Below are 20,343 nucleotides of genomic sequence, written 5' to 3'. Positions count from 1 at the left end.
AGGGAATACACCATCAGCAACTCTACCTTTCCTAAAATAAATGTGTTTACTTAGGTGAAAAATAGCACATGAGCAGCAGTTCTTAGGCTGTGATTAGACTCTAAAAACCTAAAATACTGAATTAATAAATGAGAATTCAGTATGGGATTTTTGACTGGTGTATTATTTGTCTGACTGGCTGCTGGATTATGCAGTGTGCTATTTAACAACCAGAGACATTTCAATATTCAACTCATGACAAAACTATTTCTTAAAGAGGAATCAATACCTCCTGTCCATGGTTTGATTGCAGATAAGGGAGATTCAAGTATTTCAGAATAAAACTACCACCTAAGTATTTTTCTGTCAGTTTGGTGAGTGGCAGTGGGAGCTGGATCTGCTTTTTTGTGCTATTTTGAGCTCCGAGGCTGTTTACTGTCTGCTCTGTCAGACAGTAATAATATACTTCAAAGGTTATTATAGAGTATCAAGGGGCATTTTAAGAGGCAGAATCTATGGACGACAGAAGTGAGTGCAGTAAATCGTCCCACACCCTAAAACTGGATGCTCTGAAAAGGGGTTGAACAAGGAGCTGTTGTATTTTCACCGAAGAACCCCACAGACATTTCATGAAGAAGTTAGGAAATTGTCAACTTGTGAAAAATGGGCATAAAAATATCTTTGAAGTGTAATACTGCTGGATCCAACACATCAGTCACTTCAGTAGCATCACATTAAAAAACAATTAATATCTTACATAAAATGCTCTGTCAGTAGTTATTTTCCCAAAAGTCATTATGGCATCACATAAATTTAAACCTTCTGATAAGTATACTGGTTGTTCTTGTGAAAATAATTCACATTTTGTTATGTATTGACATTTCTGAGCAGTCAGATTTATTGTAAAAGGTTTGACAGTTAGAATGAACACTTCCAGTTGACGCTGTGTACTACTGTGAGTTCATAAAAAGTAATGTGTATGCATACAAATGCTGTTCAAAAACTGCAGCTCACAAAGCAGTGATGTTGTGTTTGCTATATCTATCTTTAATTTACAGTCTAGTACTTGTTGAAAAGTTTTTCTCCCCCTTCTGTTTCATTGGGTCAACTTTTTGGACAGTGAAAGTGACTCTGTATTTGTGCCCATGACTGGGTGTGAGAAGAACCCTGGTGAATGGACGTGGGAGGAAAACACAGCTGGAATGGCTAACACTTGACATGGCAGCTGTTCACATTGGTGAGTGACTTGCAGCTTTACTGCGACTGCTCAGTGTTTGGCCTGCACACATCATTGCTTAAGTAGTATTCAGTTGTAATTTACCACCCAAGCAATATAAGGCTTTGCAAGGGGAGAAATATAAATCATGTGCTCAGTATTTTCATCGTAAGGACCCAGTACCCAAGGCAGCACTTGAGCTGAGGAGATAAAACACTAAACATTTAGACAGAGGAAAGATGCATCTGTCAGATTTTCTTTTTCCTTGTTTTTGCATAGACATCTCCATTTACGCTGAAACCTGAGAGTCTCTGCCTCCCTGCAGGGTTTATCACTGGCTGCTTCTCCATTTTAGATCATCTCAACTGTGGTTTCAAAATATTGATTAATTCACATCATGGCTAGTCTTTGGCCACAAGCATGTGTAATTGGTGGTGCATCATTTGTCCTACCTCATAGCAAATTATGCACATAATTGAGTATTTATTCTGTAATGAAACAAAAACAAGGATTTGGCTTGATTGGAGACAACCCAGGTTTTCCCATGTACTTATGTTCATGCACAAAACTGCTAACATCATTCAGGAGGAAATCATACCAATTTTCTAGTACTGCTGGGTCAATTTTTTTTACCATGAAATCCATCTATGTCTGCCTTAAAGTGGCTATTCTTCACCAAAGTGTCTGTAATCTCTTTCGTTTGAATCTCAAAGTTCCACTAATCTTATCGGCAAATCGGCCGTTTTTTAATTTAATCTCTTTATAAGACCCTCTTCTTCATTTCATTCTTCATGTTTGTCTTCTTTATAATTGTGTGATGTCTTTTTTTCTTATTTTGCCTTTAAAAACTATACTTAACATTTAAATTACACAATTTAGGGCCAGTCTGAAATTTCCTATCAACTACCAAATGGATTACTAAGAATTCCAGTTTTGCACAACCATAATCATCTGAGGAGTAAACCTATTACATCTGATGAGCTCTTTAGCTTCACTTTAGTGTCATCCTTGGATTGACAGTTCAGATTCATATTTAAATATCTAAATATGTTAAATAATTTCCATAGAGAATTTTTGGTGTAGCTGTTGTTTTGATCAAAGCAACAGCAATAACTGGCCAAGTTAAACATCTGTGAATTGTCTTATGGTCATTTTACTTCCTTGATTGGTGTGAAATAGTCACATAAAAAAACAAGAGAACAGAATTTTAGCTGGAGCCCTGTCCGTGGAAAAACCCTAGTGTAAGATCTAGCCTTTTCAATGCCATAGGAAAAGGTTAAATTCCCATTAACTCTCATCAAGTAACTGTTTTATGCGAAGCAAGTGTATTTGTACAGCACATTTAATGTACAAGACAATTCGAAGTGTTTTGCATAAAACATTAAAAGCAAGCAGGAAGCATAACAAGTGCATTAAAAACAGACTTTAAAAAGAAATAAAGGAGATTAAATGAAACAGAAGAAAAGCTCAAGTAAAATAAAAGTTCCAGTGTGAGAAAATAACAGTTGTTTTGCTGAGTTCCAGCAGATCTACAGTTTTTTCAGTTTGTTTCACATGTGCAACTCCACGTTTAGACTGAGGGATCCGGCTGGTTCATAACGAACAAGAAAATCTTGAATGTATTTCCATTTCAGTGTAACCATTCAGTGGGCCTTAAAAATAAATAAATAAAAACTAAATAGGTAAATAGATAAATAAATAAAAAAATAAAAATTTTACATATCTATTGTTATGTCTGAAGTTGTTGAAAAGATCTGACATGAAATAAGTGAGAAAAATATTTATGACATTTTATGAGGAATGCCATTTTGGTTTCTAAACAGTCTTTTTTTCATATTTTCAAAAGTAATAATGCCTCAAAATCCATGTTCTTGTCAATTGTTGCCCTAATCAAGGCTGTATTAACCCCTTATCAAATATTCCACTATCTATCTATCTATCTATCTATCTATCTGTCTGTCTATCTGTCTATCTGTCTATCTGTCTGTCTCTCTGTCTCTCTGTCTGTCTGTCTTATTTATATACATATATATATATATATATATATGTATATATATATATATATATACATATATATATATAAAGTTGTTTAAAGTTTTGTTGTTATTGTTTGCTTTTACTACTAGATATAGTTTTTTGTCCAGAATTCAGATTTTTTATTACATTGCTGCATGCTTTTTGCATGATATTTTACTTAAAGTTGTAAGAAGTGTGTTGGGAAACGTGTGTAATAACACGGTTTTTAAATGGCATAAACTTTGCTTCAATTTATTGAGTAAAAAAATTCATATTGTCAAAATAAATTTATATCTAATATTGCTTGATATATGTTTCAGCACACCAATAATAACCAATAAGTAGATAATGGTACATCGGATATTATTCGCAACAGCAGTAATTGAAGAGGTTATGTAACAGGTTCCTGCCCACAATAGTCTACTGTAGATGTCATTTTAAGTGGACAAGTTTTCTTTTCTAACTTACTTTTCTAACACAGAGCAGTCAACTTAGTCATAAAATCTCTAGGCCTGTTTCTTTATTAAGTACAAATTGATTAATTCCTCCTGGTTAATTACTTTGATGAAGCAACAGTTTTCTAACTCTTGCTGGCATCTCTGAGCTCCTGAAAGACACGGGGCACTGTCTAACTTCTCTGTAGAGGCTACTGACACCGGATCTATGGCCTGTAGGTCACTAAGTGTCCACTCTGCTGACAATGAGCTGGGCTGGGTGAAATATGTGCTGTGCTGGTTCACTGTCACTCTCCTCCTCTAGCTCCTCCTCATTCTTTTTCTTGCCCAAAGGTTTGGTGAATGAGTGATGTATTAACAGAATTGGACTAATGGCACAAGTGTTAATGGTATTAAGAGCAATGCCCTATAGTGTCTCTGTTTCTTTATCTGTTTTTTTTTTTTTTTGCTGAACCATAAACAGTTTTTCTGTTTTCTAAAAGTTCTTTCTTTGGGTGTGGTTATAAATAAATTTACTATTTTTTTTTTCTGTTTGTTTACGGGCAGGGGTCTGACCTGGGGTCCATGTCACAATTGTATTTTATGTTATCCGATTTACTGTTAGTAGTTCAAACAGAAATATGGTAATAATCCTCAGAAGGTTTATGTCTGTGGAAAGTTTCCTTCTTCATATCTTTTCTTTATGTTTCATTATCCCCTGTGAACTGTTGGTCTTAGTATTGCCCCCCTCTAACTTTTTCCAAACCAATGTCCTCTCTCCACTTTGAGTAAGCTCTGAACCTTCTGGCTCAGCACCATCACAGTCCATTCACCACAGCTCAGTTAGGCCACTCAGCCGCCACTATTTCCCAGCGTGCACTCTGTCCTTTCCAGCAGCTCCCACTTGTACTGTAAAACGGCAAAATGGCCACTTCACAGATTCCCCTCACCCTCCTCATCGCATAGTGTCCTCATGGGATACTGACAGTTACTGTGTGGGCGTGCATACATCTGTCAGTGTATGTGGGTATATGTTAGCACGTGTGACTGCACTGTATGTGTGTGTGATACAATAGCTACAAATCTAGGACATGGCAAGGTTTCTGGTGCAGATGTGTGTGAATATCAAGTGTTTTATTCCCAGATGATATGTCCACTGCTTGAAATATCTGATATGCTTACGTTTTCTCCTGCAGTAAAGGATAGTAGGTCATGCTAACCTCAGCTCCGTTAATGTTTCAGTAACTTTTTTGGGTGTAATTCATTGTATAATTAGTTTTACATTGGTTAACACTTTTCTCAAAGGATAACTTATTATCGTTATTACACCTGGTTTCTCTGTGTGGTATAGAATCATGCCCACTTTCCACCAAGGAAAACTGTTGACAGTAAGCTGGGAAATGGCTGCTAAGGTTTTAATGACTTAATGAGACCTAATTAGTTGAAATGGGAGAGAGGAAGCAAGGAGCCTTGGAGGTGATCTGTGTGTGCTGACACACCCATACTGTTGTGTTTATTACTTAGTTTGCATTACATTTGGAGAATATATGCGTTTCTGTTGGAGTTTATGGTAAATGTGTATCCAGGCATGTTGCCATGTCCATGGTAGATGTGTGTGTGCATGTGGCAGAGTGCTGTACAGTGGTCTCTTTCAGCATTACCCAGCCTCTTCATCAGAAGGTGATGGCGGGGGGGTTGGGGGAGATTCAGGCCTCATTTAATCAAGGAAAAAATTCCATCTCCCATTAACTTAATTAATCCGATGGCAGAGAAAGGAAAGCTGAAAGAAACCCACTTTTGTGTGTGTGTGAGGGAGAGAGCAAGTAAATGGCAATTTAAACTGAATTCACCAAGAGGACTTTTAGATGAAGTATAGAAGTGACATTTAAATTATATCACCTGCACAGGATCACATGACATGGTGCTGTATTTCCCACACAAAGCCTGATGGCCGTTCAAGCCCATTGACATTGTTGGTAACTTTTTTTTTTTTTTTTTTTCTTTTTTGACCTTTTAGTGACTTTTTTAAAAATCAAACCACTTGAAGAAAAATCTAACTTTTGAACAGTTTGCAGTTCCTCCAAAGGAACATAAAAGTCTGTCCTTGCTGTGATGTGTTCGGCAGAATATAAACAAGCTTAAAATATATGAGACAATTTTATCATGTGAGAGGACAAGAGAGGACAAAATAAGTCATTCTGATGCTTCCACTATAAGTTTTTTATAAAATATCATATTCAAAAGTATTGTGTAACCCATTTTCTCCTCCAACCAACAGAATAACACACGAGATTGCATCAAATCTGCTATTGGCCACATATTTTATGGCGGATTTTGATCTTCCTTTTTTCCACATGCTACCATTTTAAAAACTTATTTTGCTGCTGAAAACAAAAACCACAAGAACAAATAATTTCTGTCTTGTCCAAAGGCCGTGTGGATTTTTACAGGTTTTTGTATTCAAATAAAGGGGAATTTACTAATATTAAAAATCTGTGATTGACAAAAACATATGAACTTCTAAGACCTGGCAAACACTGAACAATAGTGGTGGTCATGAGGGGAATGCAGGGAGGAAGCCAGTGTTCTTTGCTTCTGTCTGCGGCTCATTTAAATAAATAAACAACACTGACAAATCTAAATTGCTGTTGGAAAAATATATAGTGAATGAATTAGAATAGAATAGCTTTTGAAGACAACTCTGCATTCTAGCACAGGAATTGTGTTGTCTTTGTGAAGTAGTATGTGGTAGTATCCTGGTTTAAGTTCTAAGCTGCACATGGACTAAGGGCACATTCACACCGGCACAGTGTTGTTTGCTTTGTAGTTTGGCAGAAATATAAAACAAACAAACAAACAAACAAACAAAAAGATCTAAACTTCTTGAAAATTTTGAATCACCACTGCACTGTTTGCTTTCTCAGAGGGCTGTTTTGGACTGTGCTAGCCTGCTTTGTTCTATTGCTTTTCCAGCAGGTATGATTTCAGCATGTGCTGTATAACAGGGACTTGCATGCATTACTTTTATTTTAGGAGCATTTTAAATGTGAGAGAAATTATAAAAATGATGTATTGCCTTGAAACAGTGTCCATGATTATTCAAGCTGAATTACAACTTGATTGATTTATTGGTTTGGCCAATTAATCTGCAACCATGGGAATACGTAGAGTTTTTGACTGACGGCTATTCAGTCTTCATGCAAGCTGGATAATGAGGCGCATGGCTAATTAACATATCAGTACCTGTAGACACATGCTACAGATGCTGTCCCGCACATGCACTTGCTATTTACATGCAATAGGAATAATAGATAAGTGGCTAAGCAGATGCTAAGACAATCACAAAGCCTGGTGAACATTCTTCTGAGGCTAACATGATCCTAACACGTCTTTGTTTACATTAATGTTCCCATTGCTGGTTTGAGCTTTTCTACCTGATATTTAACTGCCTGTCTTATATAATGTAAAGCTGTACCTTGAGTTATAAAACTTCCTTCCTTTTCTTGTTGCTTAGCAACCAGAATCACTCTTCCTTCTATAAAGGCAGGTGGGGAGTGGGGGAGCAGGGGGTTGTTGTCTGCAGATTTAACAGCCTTTTCATGCTCTAAACTACTTATGATGAATCTTTGGCCATTTGTTCCCATCATGACGTCATCATTTATGAGAGGGTGTTCATGCTACGGAACATTAATAGATGCTAAACTGGAGACAAGTGAGCAGAGGTAAACAATTCACAGTTGACGCAGTGGCATGTCATTTGTAAACCTATCAACCAAGCAATAGACAGTATGGAAAGATTTTCTCTTCTTTTGTCTGATCCTAAGTAGAAAGCTGACAAGGGCGATCATGGCGTTCATTTTTGTTGATTTACATTGAGGTTAAACTGAAACAGTACATCAATTATATTTCTCAAAGCTTTTATCTAAACTTATTTCCAAGTATTACTTCAGGATTGACACCCTCACCTTCATATGTTAGAAGTGGTGAACACAACCCAAACCTTTTACTGTTACTGTAAGTGTGTGCAGAAGTAATGACCACTGAGCTCCAGAGTGCAGCCCATAAATCAGCCATCAGGTTTGTCGATAGTTGAGGTCAGGCAGTCTTGGCTCGTTGAAAAATGAAGGTTAGAAAAAAAGAGATGTTTTGCTAAGCACTTATATGTGACTTCAAGTAGCTGCAAGGCTTAAACTTAAATTTAATCTGGAAAGAGAATAAATATTACATGGAAAAATATACATGTTTCTAATACTTTATGTGGTAGCTCAAGCTGATCATAAAAGTTACTTATATTAATAAAAAAACATATAGTTAAATTAACTCTATTTTAGATTTTAATGTTTGCTTCACTGACACATTTAAATGCTTTCAGACTTTTCATAAAGTTAAATTCCTCTGTAATTTTATAGTAATTTGCTCTAATGAACATTTATAAGCAGTGAAGCTTTGTGCTAAAATTAGAAAACAATTTTCTCTGATCTGCATATTACAAAACATGGCAATGCATAATGTATGGAGGTACCTTGACATAAAGGCATCATCAATCAGTCATGGCCAAGGTAGCATCTTGGAAGCAGTGCAGTTGAGCCTCTCCTGAGTAGGGCTGGGCAATATATCGAGATTTTCAAATATATCAAGACTTTATCAGACGCAATATAGAAGGAAGCAATATCGTTTATATCGAGATCTTATTTTGAGTTAAAAGCATCTTTTCTTTTGCATTTTGCATAGCTGTATTTTTGTTATCATCATTGAAAAGTATTTTTAATTTATTTTGTTTTAATAGCATTTAATTTAATATAAAGGTACTGTAATTTCAGTCAGCTGTTTTAATGCTGATCTGCTGATCCTTAATAAAAGTATGTTTGGCACTAAAGGCTGTAAATCGAGCTGTCTTTTTGGTTACTTGACAAAAAAAAATATATCGAGATATATATCGTATATCGTGATTCAGGTAAAAAATATCGAGATATAAGATTTGGTTCATATCGCCCAGCCCTACTCCTGAGCCCTGCTGGTTTATTCTACCATCCAGTTATCATCTGAATTATGATACAATGGCATACTTTCACTTCAGATTTAAATTTACTTCCTTTATTTTTTTTTAATCTTTCAATTTATTTATTTTTTCTTTATCTTCCCTCTTTGCTTTTAAAATAAACTCACCTTCTTATATATTATCCTTTAACACAATGTTTCTGTTTTAGTATTTTTGTCAGAGTTTACACCCTTTTCATGGGCCAAGATGCTGCTGTTAAACCTGGGGAAATGGAAATAATCAGCCCAAAAGCCAGAGTTAAAAATGGTCAAATTTCCATGTAAGAAAATGTGTTTTTAACTTGAATGTGTTGCATGTTGGCAGCCACTTTACTTCAGGGTTAGGTATTAAATAAATCATCTTAAAGCAATTAAAGTTTCTCCCAGAACGTCATCTGTGGCATCTATAAACTCAACGTATTACAAATTGTTTAGGCAGTTGATACCAAACTGTGTAGGTTAGTAACAATAATAGTAAAATCACAATTAAATCAACAGCTTGTTGTCAAATTCACCAAAGCTCTGTAATAACTCTACAATTGTATTAATTTACATTCATAATTATCAGCATCTTTAGTTATAATGTAGAATTTAATATTTAAAATCATTCATCCTTGACTGAATTCTGACATAGTAAAACTTCCATAATTTAAAAGAAGTTTCCTCTGACTGCAGTCTGTGCAGCATCCTGCAGCTCGTCTCACACCAGCTCATCAAAATCTCACTCCAGGAATCTCTTGTCTCACTGACTTTAATGTCCTGCTGCTGACATACAAATCCCTTTATGTAGCTGAACTGGTCTAATTTACAGACCTCTTCCCCCTCCTCCTCCTCTTCACCGGGACATGGGCTCCTATCTGTCCCCACAAAACCCTTTTCTGGAATGCACCACCCCGATCCATCTGCACTGCCAACCCTATTGATTATATTGAAGTTATGCTGTGAAGAGACAAATTGGCAAAACGATGAAACTGAGAGTTTACCAAAATAGCCTTTAGGATGAATTGCACATATGTACAAAAAGTAAAATTTGTGAAATCCACAAGAGAGAAAAGCGCAATATTAACATGTAGTATGGTAGTGTTTATAGAGCAGTTGTGAGTTTCTGCTAAGATAAAGGGAGATTTATTTGCTGATTCTAGACTCTTACTGATACACAGTGTAAATAACAATTTTTTTGCCTTTTTGTCTACACAGAAAAGCCTGTTTCAGTAGAGTTGAGCTGTGGTGCTGGACCTAGCCATGTAGTGTTGGAGCCAGGCTTTCCCCTCTTGTTGGACTGCAACCTGGGGGCCAGTGACTCACCTTTCAATGTCACCTGGCTGAAGGATGGCCAGCTGCTGCCTCTGGAGGGGACTGAATACCTGCAGCATCTTGTCAATGGATCCCTCTTTCTGCTGCCCACCTTTACGAGTGGCCAGCCTCCCCAGGATGTGGAGGGGAGTTACAGCTGTGTGTGTGCCAGCGCCCTAGGTGCACTGACCAGCCGGTCTGTGAACGTGCTTCTAGCAAGTAGGTATCCAGCCTCACCCAGAGCAATTAAACATGTTACGTAAAAGTGCCTGTGTGTGCAACCAACAGGCTCAGACTGATATGTGTCTGGGTAACACTACTTTCCAAAGTAACTAGTTAGATTACAGCATTATGACCTTCAAATAGCAGTCAGTTACATTACTGGTAGTTTTAGTTGAGTGGGGTTGCAGCACTGGTGGAATCACTGGTGAGCTGTGCCCAGCCTGCAGGGGCTTTTTCAGCTCTAAAGTAGAATTGTCACTGCTGACAGAGACTTATTAACCCCCAGAAATAGTAAGTATTTCATTATGAAAGGCTTGATTTTGATGTGTGAACTCTGCATTGTAAACGCTGTCCTCTCTGCACATGGTCTGCTGAGCAGAAGAGACAAAGCGTGAGTTAGAGAGTTTCTTTTTTGTGTGTCTTTTGTTTTAATCAAAACCCACAGTCTTGCATGGTTCAACAGTGCTGAGGATAAATTCTCTATACTCGCAATGAAAAAAAAAAACAAACGAAAAAAAGCTTATTGGCTTGTTCAGTGGTTTCCAAAGGGGGGGGATTTGTGAAAATACCAACTTTAACTAATACACTCTTTAGTCCTCTTTTCTAAATATAATCATACTAAATAAGATATTAAAACAAAGGAGCCTAACCCTCACTGTTAACATAATTCCAACTCTGAAAGTGGAAAGCTGTTGGGCTCCTCAACTATAGTGGGCTTGTGTACCCCATAAATGCTTTTAAAAACTCTGTAAACACATCCACAAGCAGACACACAACAACGTGATTTTTCAGAGCTTTTTCTTATTTTTTATCACCTTAACAAAAAAGGCCTTCTTTCTCTCACACTCCTGAGTGGTGGTCTTTTATATAGTCGTTAGCTTTGTGTAAGATGAGACAGTATCCTCTACGGATGTCCCTTCTTTTGTTAGCTGTCACATGCGTATTTATGAGGATCTCTTGTTTGAGGGACAATAAGGACTAGGGAGGCGGGGGGTGTGTGTGTGTGTGTGTGTGTGTGGGGGGGGGGGGGGGGGGGGGGGGGGGGGATGAATGGTGGGAAGGTGGGTGGGAAGGTGGAAGAGGCTGAAGAGAATTTGTGGTGATGGTGAAAGGAAAAGCTTTTGAAACCATTAACACTGACCTTCAGTTTGGCAGTGTGCAACTGATGAATGTGTGTGTGGTTTTATTAATTTAACCAGAAGTGAAAAGCTATGAGATAAATATGACCAGCAATTCTGCAGCCCGCCGGCTTTAACACTGACATTGAGCAGACATCCTCATTTCCTACTGCGTCTTCACACACAGGAATGAGACTGAGGGGAGAACATAGCAGAGATCACATCTGTGAAAACACACCAGTACAGCCACCTGCTTCATTTTTGCTGTCGCAATATATGTATGAAAGAAAACTAAGAAGAATTTCTCCAACTTCAAATAGAAATTTGTTTTTTTGTTTTGTTTTTTTAAAAAGGGTTTTCTGTTTTCTGGTCTGCAACTCCTTGAGAAAATGTCAGGAGGCACACAATGCATGTTCATTCATATTCACAGCTAAGGATGATGGTTAAAAATGCAGCATTTAATGTTAATTAAACGAATTAACCTTTGCTATTATGAGACAGCTGAAGTAAATCTTAACATTTTCCAAGTCCATAAAGCTTTTTTTAATACATTTTCATGAACAGTGAATGTCATAAACATGAAACGCAGACATCTTCCTCCCTGCCAACAAAGCTTTGTCTTCTTTTTCTCAAAATTTTTAACTGTTTGCATACTATGCCAGTCAAATGAGGGAACGACAGTGAGGAAAAATAGCATTTTGAGGTAAGAATTTAATGTTCAAATGTAACCATTAAGGAACGTTTCCAGGTCAAAAATGTTAACATAGTGACGGGCTTAGCAGAGTTAGTGGAAATGGCGTGTTGAAGGGCATTCCTCACGTGTGTCAGAACTGCTCTCCAGTAGCTATTTCAAATATCTGTTGAGGCAGGGGGCATGCTTGATGAGCTTTCACAATGTGACTCAGCCTTAGAGCTGGGTAGCAGAGAGGTCACGGGTGGAAATATCTGCTTGCACTAGGGGAGGGGAAAAAGGCTGCAATCTGATAGCTGTGGGGCCAATAAGTGGGGCAAAGACAGAGGGACCAAAAAAGAGAGTTGGGGTAAAGTCAAGTGCAGGAGAAAAACAAAGAAGCACTCAAAAAAGAAAAAACAAAACAAAAATAGTAGAAGCTATGTCAGAGACTTTGTATATATCACAGGAAGGGTTAATCTGTAGATAGTTTAGTGCCCAAGGAGCTGCCTGAAATTCGTACTGGCATGTAAAAGACCCTGTTGCTAGGAAACAATTGGACATATTTTTTGTTTCCTGTGACTTGGTGTGTCACCTTTAGATGGAAGTCTTATAATGAAAAATTACCCAGATGGGTGGCAGCTTTCCAGCATATGAGAGGGTGATCTACACGGCTCTGAATGAATCTGCCGTGGAATTTCAACGTGAGCCGGGGGACCCTCGCTGAGCCCTGGGAAAAAAACTAATATAATTATGCTTTGACAGAGCAGACGTGGAGGCGCAGCCAGTCACCATTGTCCCATCACAGCATGAGCAAAATGTGTTCTCTGAACTCCCAAAATTCATGCCCTCCCTCCATTTAAATTTGCTGCTGCACACTTTTGCTTATCAGCTGTCATTCACCCCCATGTGCACATGGCCTTAGACAAGATACACACTGATCCAATAATGCAAACACAATGAGCCTGTCTACTTGGATCAAGCCACATACTAGACTAAACTCTGAGGTAGAAGTATTGTGTACACGTGTGCACTAGGCTTCACATGTGGGCCTGGTATTGTGTCAGGCAGGCTGACAGCAGCACAGGTTATCTGTAATCTGGAATTCAGGATTTCAAGATGTGCGATTTGTGGAAGTGGTATGGGTTAATCATCACCACGTCCTGTAAAATACCCTTTGTAGATAATGTAAGTCTATTTCTGAAATGGATCAAATGCTCTTTGCTTCTATTACAAAACATGTGTCAACCTCTGTGTACTCATTGAGAAACTTTGTCCCTTCAACACAGCAGGAACACACAGATGGCCAGATTGTTGCCATTTCCAACATTTGGTGTGATACAAGATGTAATAAACTCAGTCTGCTGAAGTCTACAGAGGTTCAGAAAAACATATGTGAAGGAGAAAATCTTGAACATAAAAAAATGTAATTGTTTTAGTTTGGAAATTTTGATGTTGCCTTATGATTGGCAGCAAGTTTGACGTCAGTGATTGGATGCAAGTTTGATGTCAGAAGCAAGACTGGGAGTTCATGTCCTGTTTTCCTCTCACAGTGCATTCAGACACCATTCTGGTTCTGGCACTAACTCCAATCTCTAGTCTCAGAACTTCTGTGCTTTCTGGCGAATATTCACACCAGTTTAACTGGAACCAAAGCAGGCGAACTTTACTCTGCAGGTGTAAACATCAACAGGTTGGAGATTTGGACATGAAAGTTGATGGTTGTATTGTCAGACTCCATTACAACCAACAGTTTCCCTGAATAAACAACATTTTCAGACAACTAAGCAATTTTGTAAGATGTTAGGATGTGAAGATGAGCTTACATAGATCACCTACCAAAAATTTAAATAGGCTGACACTGACCCTGATGAAGACCAAGCTTTTGAAATATGTTGTTCTTTTTTAAAAATCTCTTTGCTGTTTAATAATAAAGTTTTAAAAAATCACTCTGGAGAGTGCCTTTGGACATTTCTGTGGGCTATTTGTTCCTGCAAAGTTTTTTACTTTAAGTCCTATGTCAAGTAAAAAATAAGTCTGCACACCTGAAGGATCAAAACAGCACATTGCGAGATTAAAACAGGACCCAAAAGTGCTTCCAGAATCATTGTTCTCCAAGGACACAAAGTTGAGAAATGAACAGCTTTACTTACCAACTACAAGATGCAACCTGTGGCCAAAACACTGAAACCTGAAGGTTTCATTTTATCTAGAACAGGTTTATACTCATTCCTTGTGTTAAAAACTAAACAGTCTGATGTTAATTACCTTATTTACACCACAGCACATTATTTCGTTCTACATGCTTTCTGTATGTGGGACATGCGGCAGAGCTCCTCCCCTGACACGCACACACAGACATGTGCGCGTACACACAAGTAGGCACACTCCAACCAGCAGAGATCGAATTTTGTAAAATATATGGTTTCATTCACCTGAGTATCAGAGAATAATCTGTGTTTTCTAAACTCCCCCAGAGAGGTTAAGCTGGAAACACTCATGTTATGCGGAGATCTTTATGTCCATCACTGAGACGCAGCTAAACAAAACGAGTTTATTGTCAGTGTAGCAATTTCTGAGCTGCATTACAGCTTAAATGTATCCAATGTTCTCTGTAGGTTTTATTTTAAATCAACACACTATCTAAAATCTGAACTTGAATATTTAAAGCGACTCCACTCAGTATAACCCTCTTTATGCTTCTCAGAACCGAGGACTGTCAAACTGAATTACCCTGTAGGGATAAATAAAGTTGTCTTTGACTTTATTTACTTTATTCATCAGGACTTTTCAGAAGTTGGTCTGTTTTCTGTCCAATTAGTCCACGAATGCCACTTGACTTCACATGTGAGCTGTCTCATGATGTTTAAGACGGCAGGAATTACGACTGAAGCGCGTGGATTTGTTGAACAGGTGTGAGACCAGTTAAAAAACTGATTGTTCAGCCCTAGTCAACACAGACACTTTACTGTATATAAGTTATTTATGCATCGAGCCTCTAAAGAGATTATTTTGCACTGAACAGGTAAACCAGAGAGAGTGTAGTTCTATGAGATTGTTGTGAAATGTTCACATTAACCAGTGAACGAGTGGTTTGACACCTAGAATGTGGAAGCGCCACTGACTATAAGAGAGCTTTGTCACACATAAAACAACTTAATGCTGCTATTTTTTTTGTTTGTTTTCTTTTGAGTGGCAGAGAAATAAAGAACCCACAATATAAGTTGTTGTACATCATCACAAAATCACAATTATCTTAGTCCAAGATACATGTTATCTTGAGATAATGTAATTATCTCATGGTGACATGGATTGTTCTTTTGGCTAATATAGTTTGTTATTTTAGGTCTTTTGATAACTTTCCCATCCCTCCCCCCAAACAATGAAATGCCCTGAAGGGCCGATACTAGCTGAAGTGGATGGAAGTTGGTTGATTTAGTATAAAATGAATGCAAATAGACTTACAAAGTCATGCCTTCATTTACGGTGAAAGATCCTCCTCAACTGTGATCATGACAATAACGGATGAAAATTGTGGAATTGCTCATTTTCAAGCTCACATTAACCATCTCATGACAATAGCATCAAAATAGAAAATAGCAGGAAAAATTGTTCTTGGCTTCTCATTAAGTGTTATTAACTAAAGGAATAAGAATTATTGCTTACTCAAACCAGGTTTAAGTTCCCAGTTTTGATTAAAAATGTTTTGAAAAGACTAAAACATGGACAAACTCAGTGTAAATTTAAGTTGTCTGGGTAGCTCTGCTGGATAATCTTAACATGTTTTCAGTTGAGCTCAAATCTGGTCTGAATTACACGTGATTCTGTTCACATGTAGAAACAGCATTTTGAGACACCAGAAGGAATTTCAGATAAGCATCTGGATGCATTTGTTTACTCAGATGTCTTAATGTTCCTTGTTACTCTTCACTCAACACACACATTGTGTGATATTAATTTAAATGTTGCACAGTCTTTTACGTGGCAAATGCAACTGCAAACTATTTATTAGCCCAGTTCTGTCATGTAGGATTTGCCGTCTCCATGTTTTTCTGTTGTCTTCCTTCTTTTTTTCTTCCTTTGGTTGCCTCTTCCGTCTTCCTTTCATCCACCCCCACTCACCATTTCTCAGACAGGGCTACAGGCAAAGTGTCTGGGACACTCGGCCTGTTTTGTTCTCTCTTCTAACAGCCTGCTGGGGTTAGAGGTTAGAGGCCCCTCAGATACCACTCCCTGCTGCCCTCTGGTGCTCAACATTACGACAGGAGCAATCTTTTCCTTGTTAGTGAATCTGTGGAAGCTGACGAAACTGGAGCCTTGCCAAGAGTTTACCAAGATGGGGGGAAAAATAAAAATAAAAAACACAAAGTTTCTGATAATCAAGAGTGAAGGACACACTCCGGTAATTAGACTGTAAGAATAAAAATACTGTTTAAAGCCAGTAAAAATCAAACTGCAGAAGCATTCCTCGCAGCCCATCTGAAGTGAAAAAGACAAATGCTGCAAATGAAGTAATTGACTGGATCAGTTCCTTTTTGCTTTATCTAAAAAATTTAGACAACATTACAGCATAAATCACTTTTCACTTTGACCACATTGCTTCTGCAAGCCTTGTTATTTACCACTTGGAATATAATCAAAATCAGTAAGTGTGGAATCTAATAAAACAGGAGTTGTGAATTAATTATGGATCACAGTTTTAAAATCTTTTACTTCACATTTGACTTCCCTCAAAAAATGGATTTTTCTGTTCATGATATCTGAAATAGACAAACTGTTTTCTCTGTTGGACTGTGTGTCTCTCCAAGGGCAAGTCTGCTTTTATCAATAACCGGTTGATCTTACTCGCTTCTCGACCCTCAGGTCTGTCTGGGTTCCATCAGGAGCCGTCACCACAAACGGTGTCCACTGGGGGAGCTGCACGCTTTGAGTGTCAAATTGAAGGAGTACCCACACCTATTATAACCTGGGAGAAGGACAAAGTGGCTGTCCCCGATGAGACAAGGTAAGCACACTTTGATTTTTTGTGGTATTGTTTCTTCTTACAGTATTTGAATATTTAAAATAGATTTATGTTTTTAGATGAATGAGACTAGATGTATGCGATTCTACTGCCAACTCACCTTAGCAAGCTGATCATGATGTTTGCGATTTGAGCCTGAAGTATCCTTAACCAGATGTCCAATGTCAACATAAGGGTGTAAACTGATGGCACTTTTTGAGCAGATTTGTGACTGATATTAAAAAGACAGAAAAAAGAGTATTTTGTCTTCAATAACAGAACGTTAAGGCAATGCGGTCAGACCTTTTGTCCTCACCTTAGACAGTGCTGTGGAAATAGCTCTTGAAAAGAGAGACTATTGTGATGGTATTTTTATTAAGAAAAGCAAAAGTTTATTAAGAGACAGCTTGTTTACATGCAGAGAACCACATTTGACTTTCGTATAAGACCATTTAGCAGAGGTAGTGTTTCTCACGCCTGCACCGAGACGTCCAGACAGCACCTGCTCCTATAAAATAACGGGCGGCCTCGAGTGCAGAAGTTAGGGTTTTTTTCCCCTCTGGGATGTTTTCTCTTTCTCATGCTCTGTGGTTGAAAAGAGTAAACACATCTTCTGTTTAGTCAGAGCTCATTCAGGTGTCTGTGCAACATTGTGTGATCTCTCCTTATGAAAAATATCTTTAATAAACTCAAGTGTATTTTTTTTCATCAAAACTCTTGGTAAAGTTATTTTCCACCACACCAGCATGCCTTTAGTCATGAACTTAATTTGTAAATAACAGATGTAAAAGATATTGCCTCACTGTGCCTTTACAGTTTATTTAGCAAAACATATACGATAAACATAAGTTAAACTGCATCCCTAAAATGACTGAACGTATTCACACCATTCAACTCTATGTTATTAGTTTAATTTTTGTTTCCATTGTCCTTGAAAATGTCTTTAGATTTTCAAGGTAAAGATGTAGTAAAATACCACATATTCACATATTAACTTCCCTAATGCTGGGGTTGGTAACAGCATGAACCTCTGAGTCACTCATTAAGGGCCAGCAGCAGCCTCCACTGGGAAACTAACCATCAAATAATTTCACACTTTGCAACAGAAAATAAAAAAAGAAGATGGCACCAGTTGACTGCACAGAAAATTTTGCATTTCTGTTGATTATAAATGGAGCAGACTTCTACATGCCTCTATAGTGTTGGAACCCGAGTGAATTAAATGACAGAAATGACATGGAAAGTCTTCATTAACAGCTACTAAAAGTAACACACTGAAGAATAGCCTTGTTCCTAAAACAAACTACTTAATGCCAGTCTTCTGTTTATTAAAATATTAAATGTATAAGTCTGCACATATTTCCCACCTCAGTTCTGTCACAATGTTCTCAATTGCTGGGCTACTTAGCAGTAATAAGATATCACTGTGGCTCTAGTAGCCCTGGAATTTGTTTCCAGCCTCATTGTGCAGAGCTAATAGCTACTACAGCCCTGCATGACCTGCAAACAGCTTGCTGTTTAGAAAGTCTTATTGGCAGCATATGGTTCTCTCACCTCTGATGCTCCTAATGACCCATGACAAAATTTAACCAAAGGATGGCTACTGCATCACTGGCTTTTCTTCGAACTCTCCTGCTTAAATGTGTCTTTTCTTCCTCCGACCATCAGCCATTCCGTGGCTATTATCCGCTGTCCTTCTCTATTTCTGTTAACCTTCCATCCTCATTTTCTCCTTATTTTCTCCATGACTCGCTGTCTTTCTCTAATTATTTCTTCTTTGTTTTTCTCATCCATTCCTTTTCTTTCTTCATCTTCTCTCTCTCTCTTTTTCTGTCTTTTCTCAACCTCTTTTCAGTTTTGTCCCCTCCTGAAAATGCCCCCAATAGTCAAATTTTTGCTGGATTAATAGTCTTTGATATTGGCAGCAACATGTGGGTTTATTTTCTGTGATTCGGTGAATCACTGGCCAGAAAACAAGTCTTAAGGCCTACATGTTTCAATAACTTCTTGAGTTCTTTAACTAGTATTTGTTATCAGAATCTGTTGTTGTTAAAAAAAAATCCTCAATCCCAAATAAAGACAGATACAGTCTTGTGAGGACCAACCAGCAGGAACCCACTAGAGCTGATCAGCTGGATGTTTTCAGCTTCAGTGCACTGAGCCTTTTTGGTGTTTTTGCACATTTTCCTGTATAACTTTTCTCTTTGCCACCTCTCCTCGGCTTCCCTCCTTCATGCAACAGATTCATTTCCCTTCCTAATGGGGTGCTCCAGATTCTGGAGGTGACCAAGGAGGATGAGGGCGTCTACCGCTGTGTCGCAACCAATTCTGCCAGAAAAGACATCAGTGATGAAGCCAGGCTGACTGTCACTGCAGGTAAGATCTCTTGTGGAGCTTGATAGTATTTGAATAGGCAGCCAGGTGGGAGCTGCCAGTCCAGTGTCTAATGTGAGTTTAAGCACCAGATGCTTGAAATGCAGCAATAACAAGGTAGAATGTGTTGACATGGGATCTGTTTAATGTGTATGTGTGTAGCTATTTTTCAGTCGTCTTTACATATGAATAATGGACCAGTTGTTGGTTTTAATTGATAGTGTGAAGTGAATAACCCTGATGGTACATGTCTCAAGGTGATTAGAATGAAAATTTATTGGATAGCAGTCCTCTACATTCAGACTGCACTTACATTATTAAACATAGTGAAGGTCACACATCCAAGTGAAACGCATTTAGACAATAGCTCAAAAGAAAGACATTTAATTTTTATTTTCTTGTTGATAATACATTTATAAATTGTGTGTTTACTCTGCAGCTGTGCAACTACCACATACAGCACACACAGGAAATTATCTGCTGCCATCAAATTGAGATTTTATCTTGTTTCAAAAAAAAAAAAAAAAGAAAAAAAGGCTTAAAATGTAAATACAAAGAGCAACCGTTATTTCTTTCTGATTTAATTGAAAAGTAATGCAAAGATAATGTATCTAATGTTAAAATTGTGTTTTGTTTTTTGAATTATATATATACTCCCATCATTACTTAGATACTAGTTGAAGTTAGATTTTTAATATCACATCATAGTGTGCAATATGTTTTCATTGGAGGACAGTGTGGCGTTTTGGTGAACTTGGCACCCAGCCTCTTTCACTATGGAGTCATACTGTTATATGCAGAAAGTGCTTCCTCAAACATCTAATGCATGTCATTCAACCACTCTGCATTAATAGGTGCCTTCAAACTAGACAGTTCTTTTTGTTTTCCCAATAAAAACATTGTAACATCTACTTATATTCATCAGACAACAGGACAGTCATCACCTTGCATCATTCCTTTTTAAGTGGCCCTGAGCAGTACCA

At 37.8% G+C, this 20,343-nt stretch overlaps 1 protein-coding gene across 3 annotated transcripts in view; it reads left to right on the top strand.

The window, feature by feature from the left end:
- The window catches only part of igdcc4 (immunoglobulin superfamily, DCC subclass, member 4), a 54,412-nt gene that overhangs the window by 12,303 nt on the left and 21,766 nt on the right, over positions 1-20,343 (top strand). For all 3 annotated transcript variants that reach the window (XM_041980288.1, XM_041980296.1, XM_041980279.1), the window contains exons 2-4: positions 9,880-10,194; positions 16,849-16,990; positions 19,230-19,363. In XM_041980288.1, the coding sequence (XP_041836222.1) occupies positions 9,880-10,194; positions 16,849-16,990; positions 19,230-19,363 (591 nt within the window). The remainder of the gene's footprint in view (positions 1-9,879; positions 10,195-16,848; positions 16,991-19,229; positions 19,364-20,343) is intronic.

The sequence above is a fragment of the Melanotaenia boesemani genome, chromosome 1 (assembly GCF_017639745.1).
Source record: "Melanotaenia boesemani isolate fMelBoe1 chromosome 1, fMelBoe1.pri, whole genome shotgun sequence".
Classification (NCBI taxonomy): Eukaryota; Metazoa; Chordata; class Actinopteri; order Atheriniformes; family Melanotaeniidae; genus Melanotaenia; species Melanotaenia boesemani.
The sequence above is the reverse complement of the archived record's forward strand: the minus strand, read 5'-3'. Positions and strand labels throughout refer to the sequence as shown.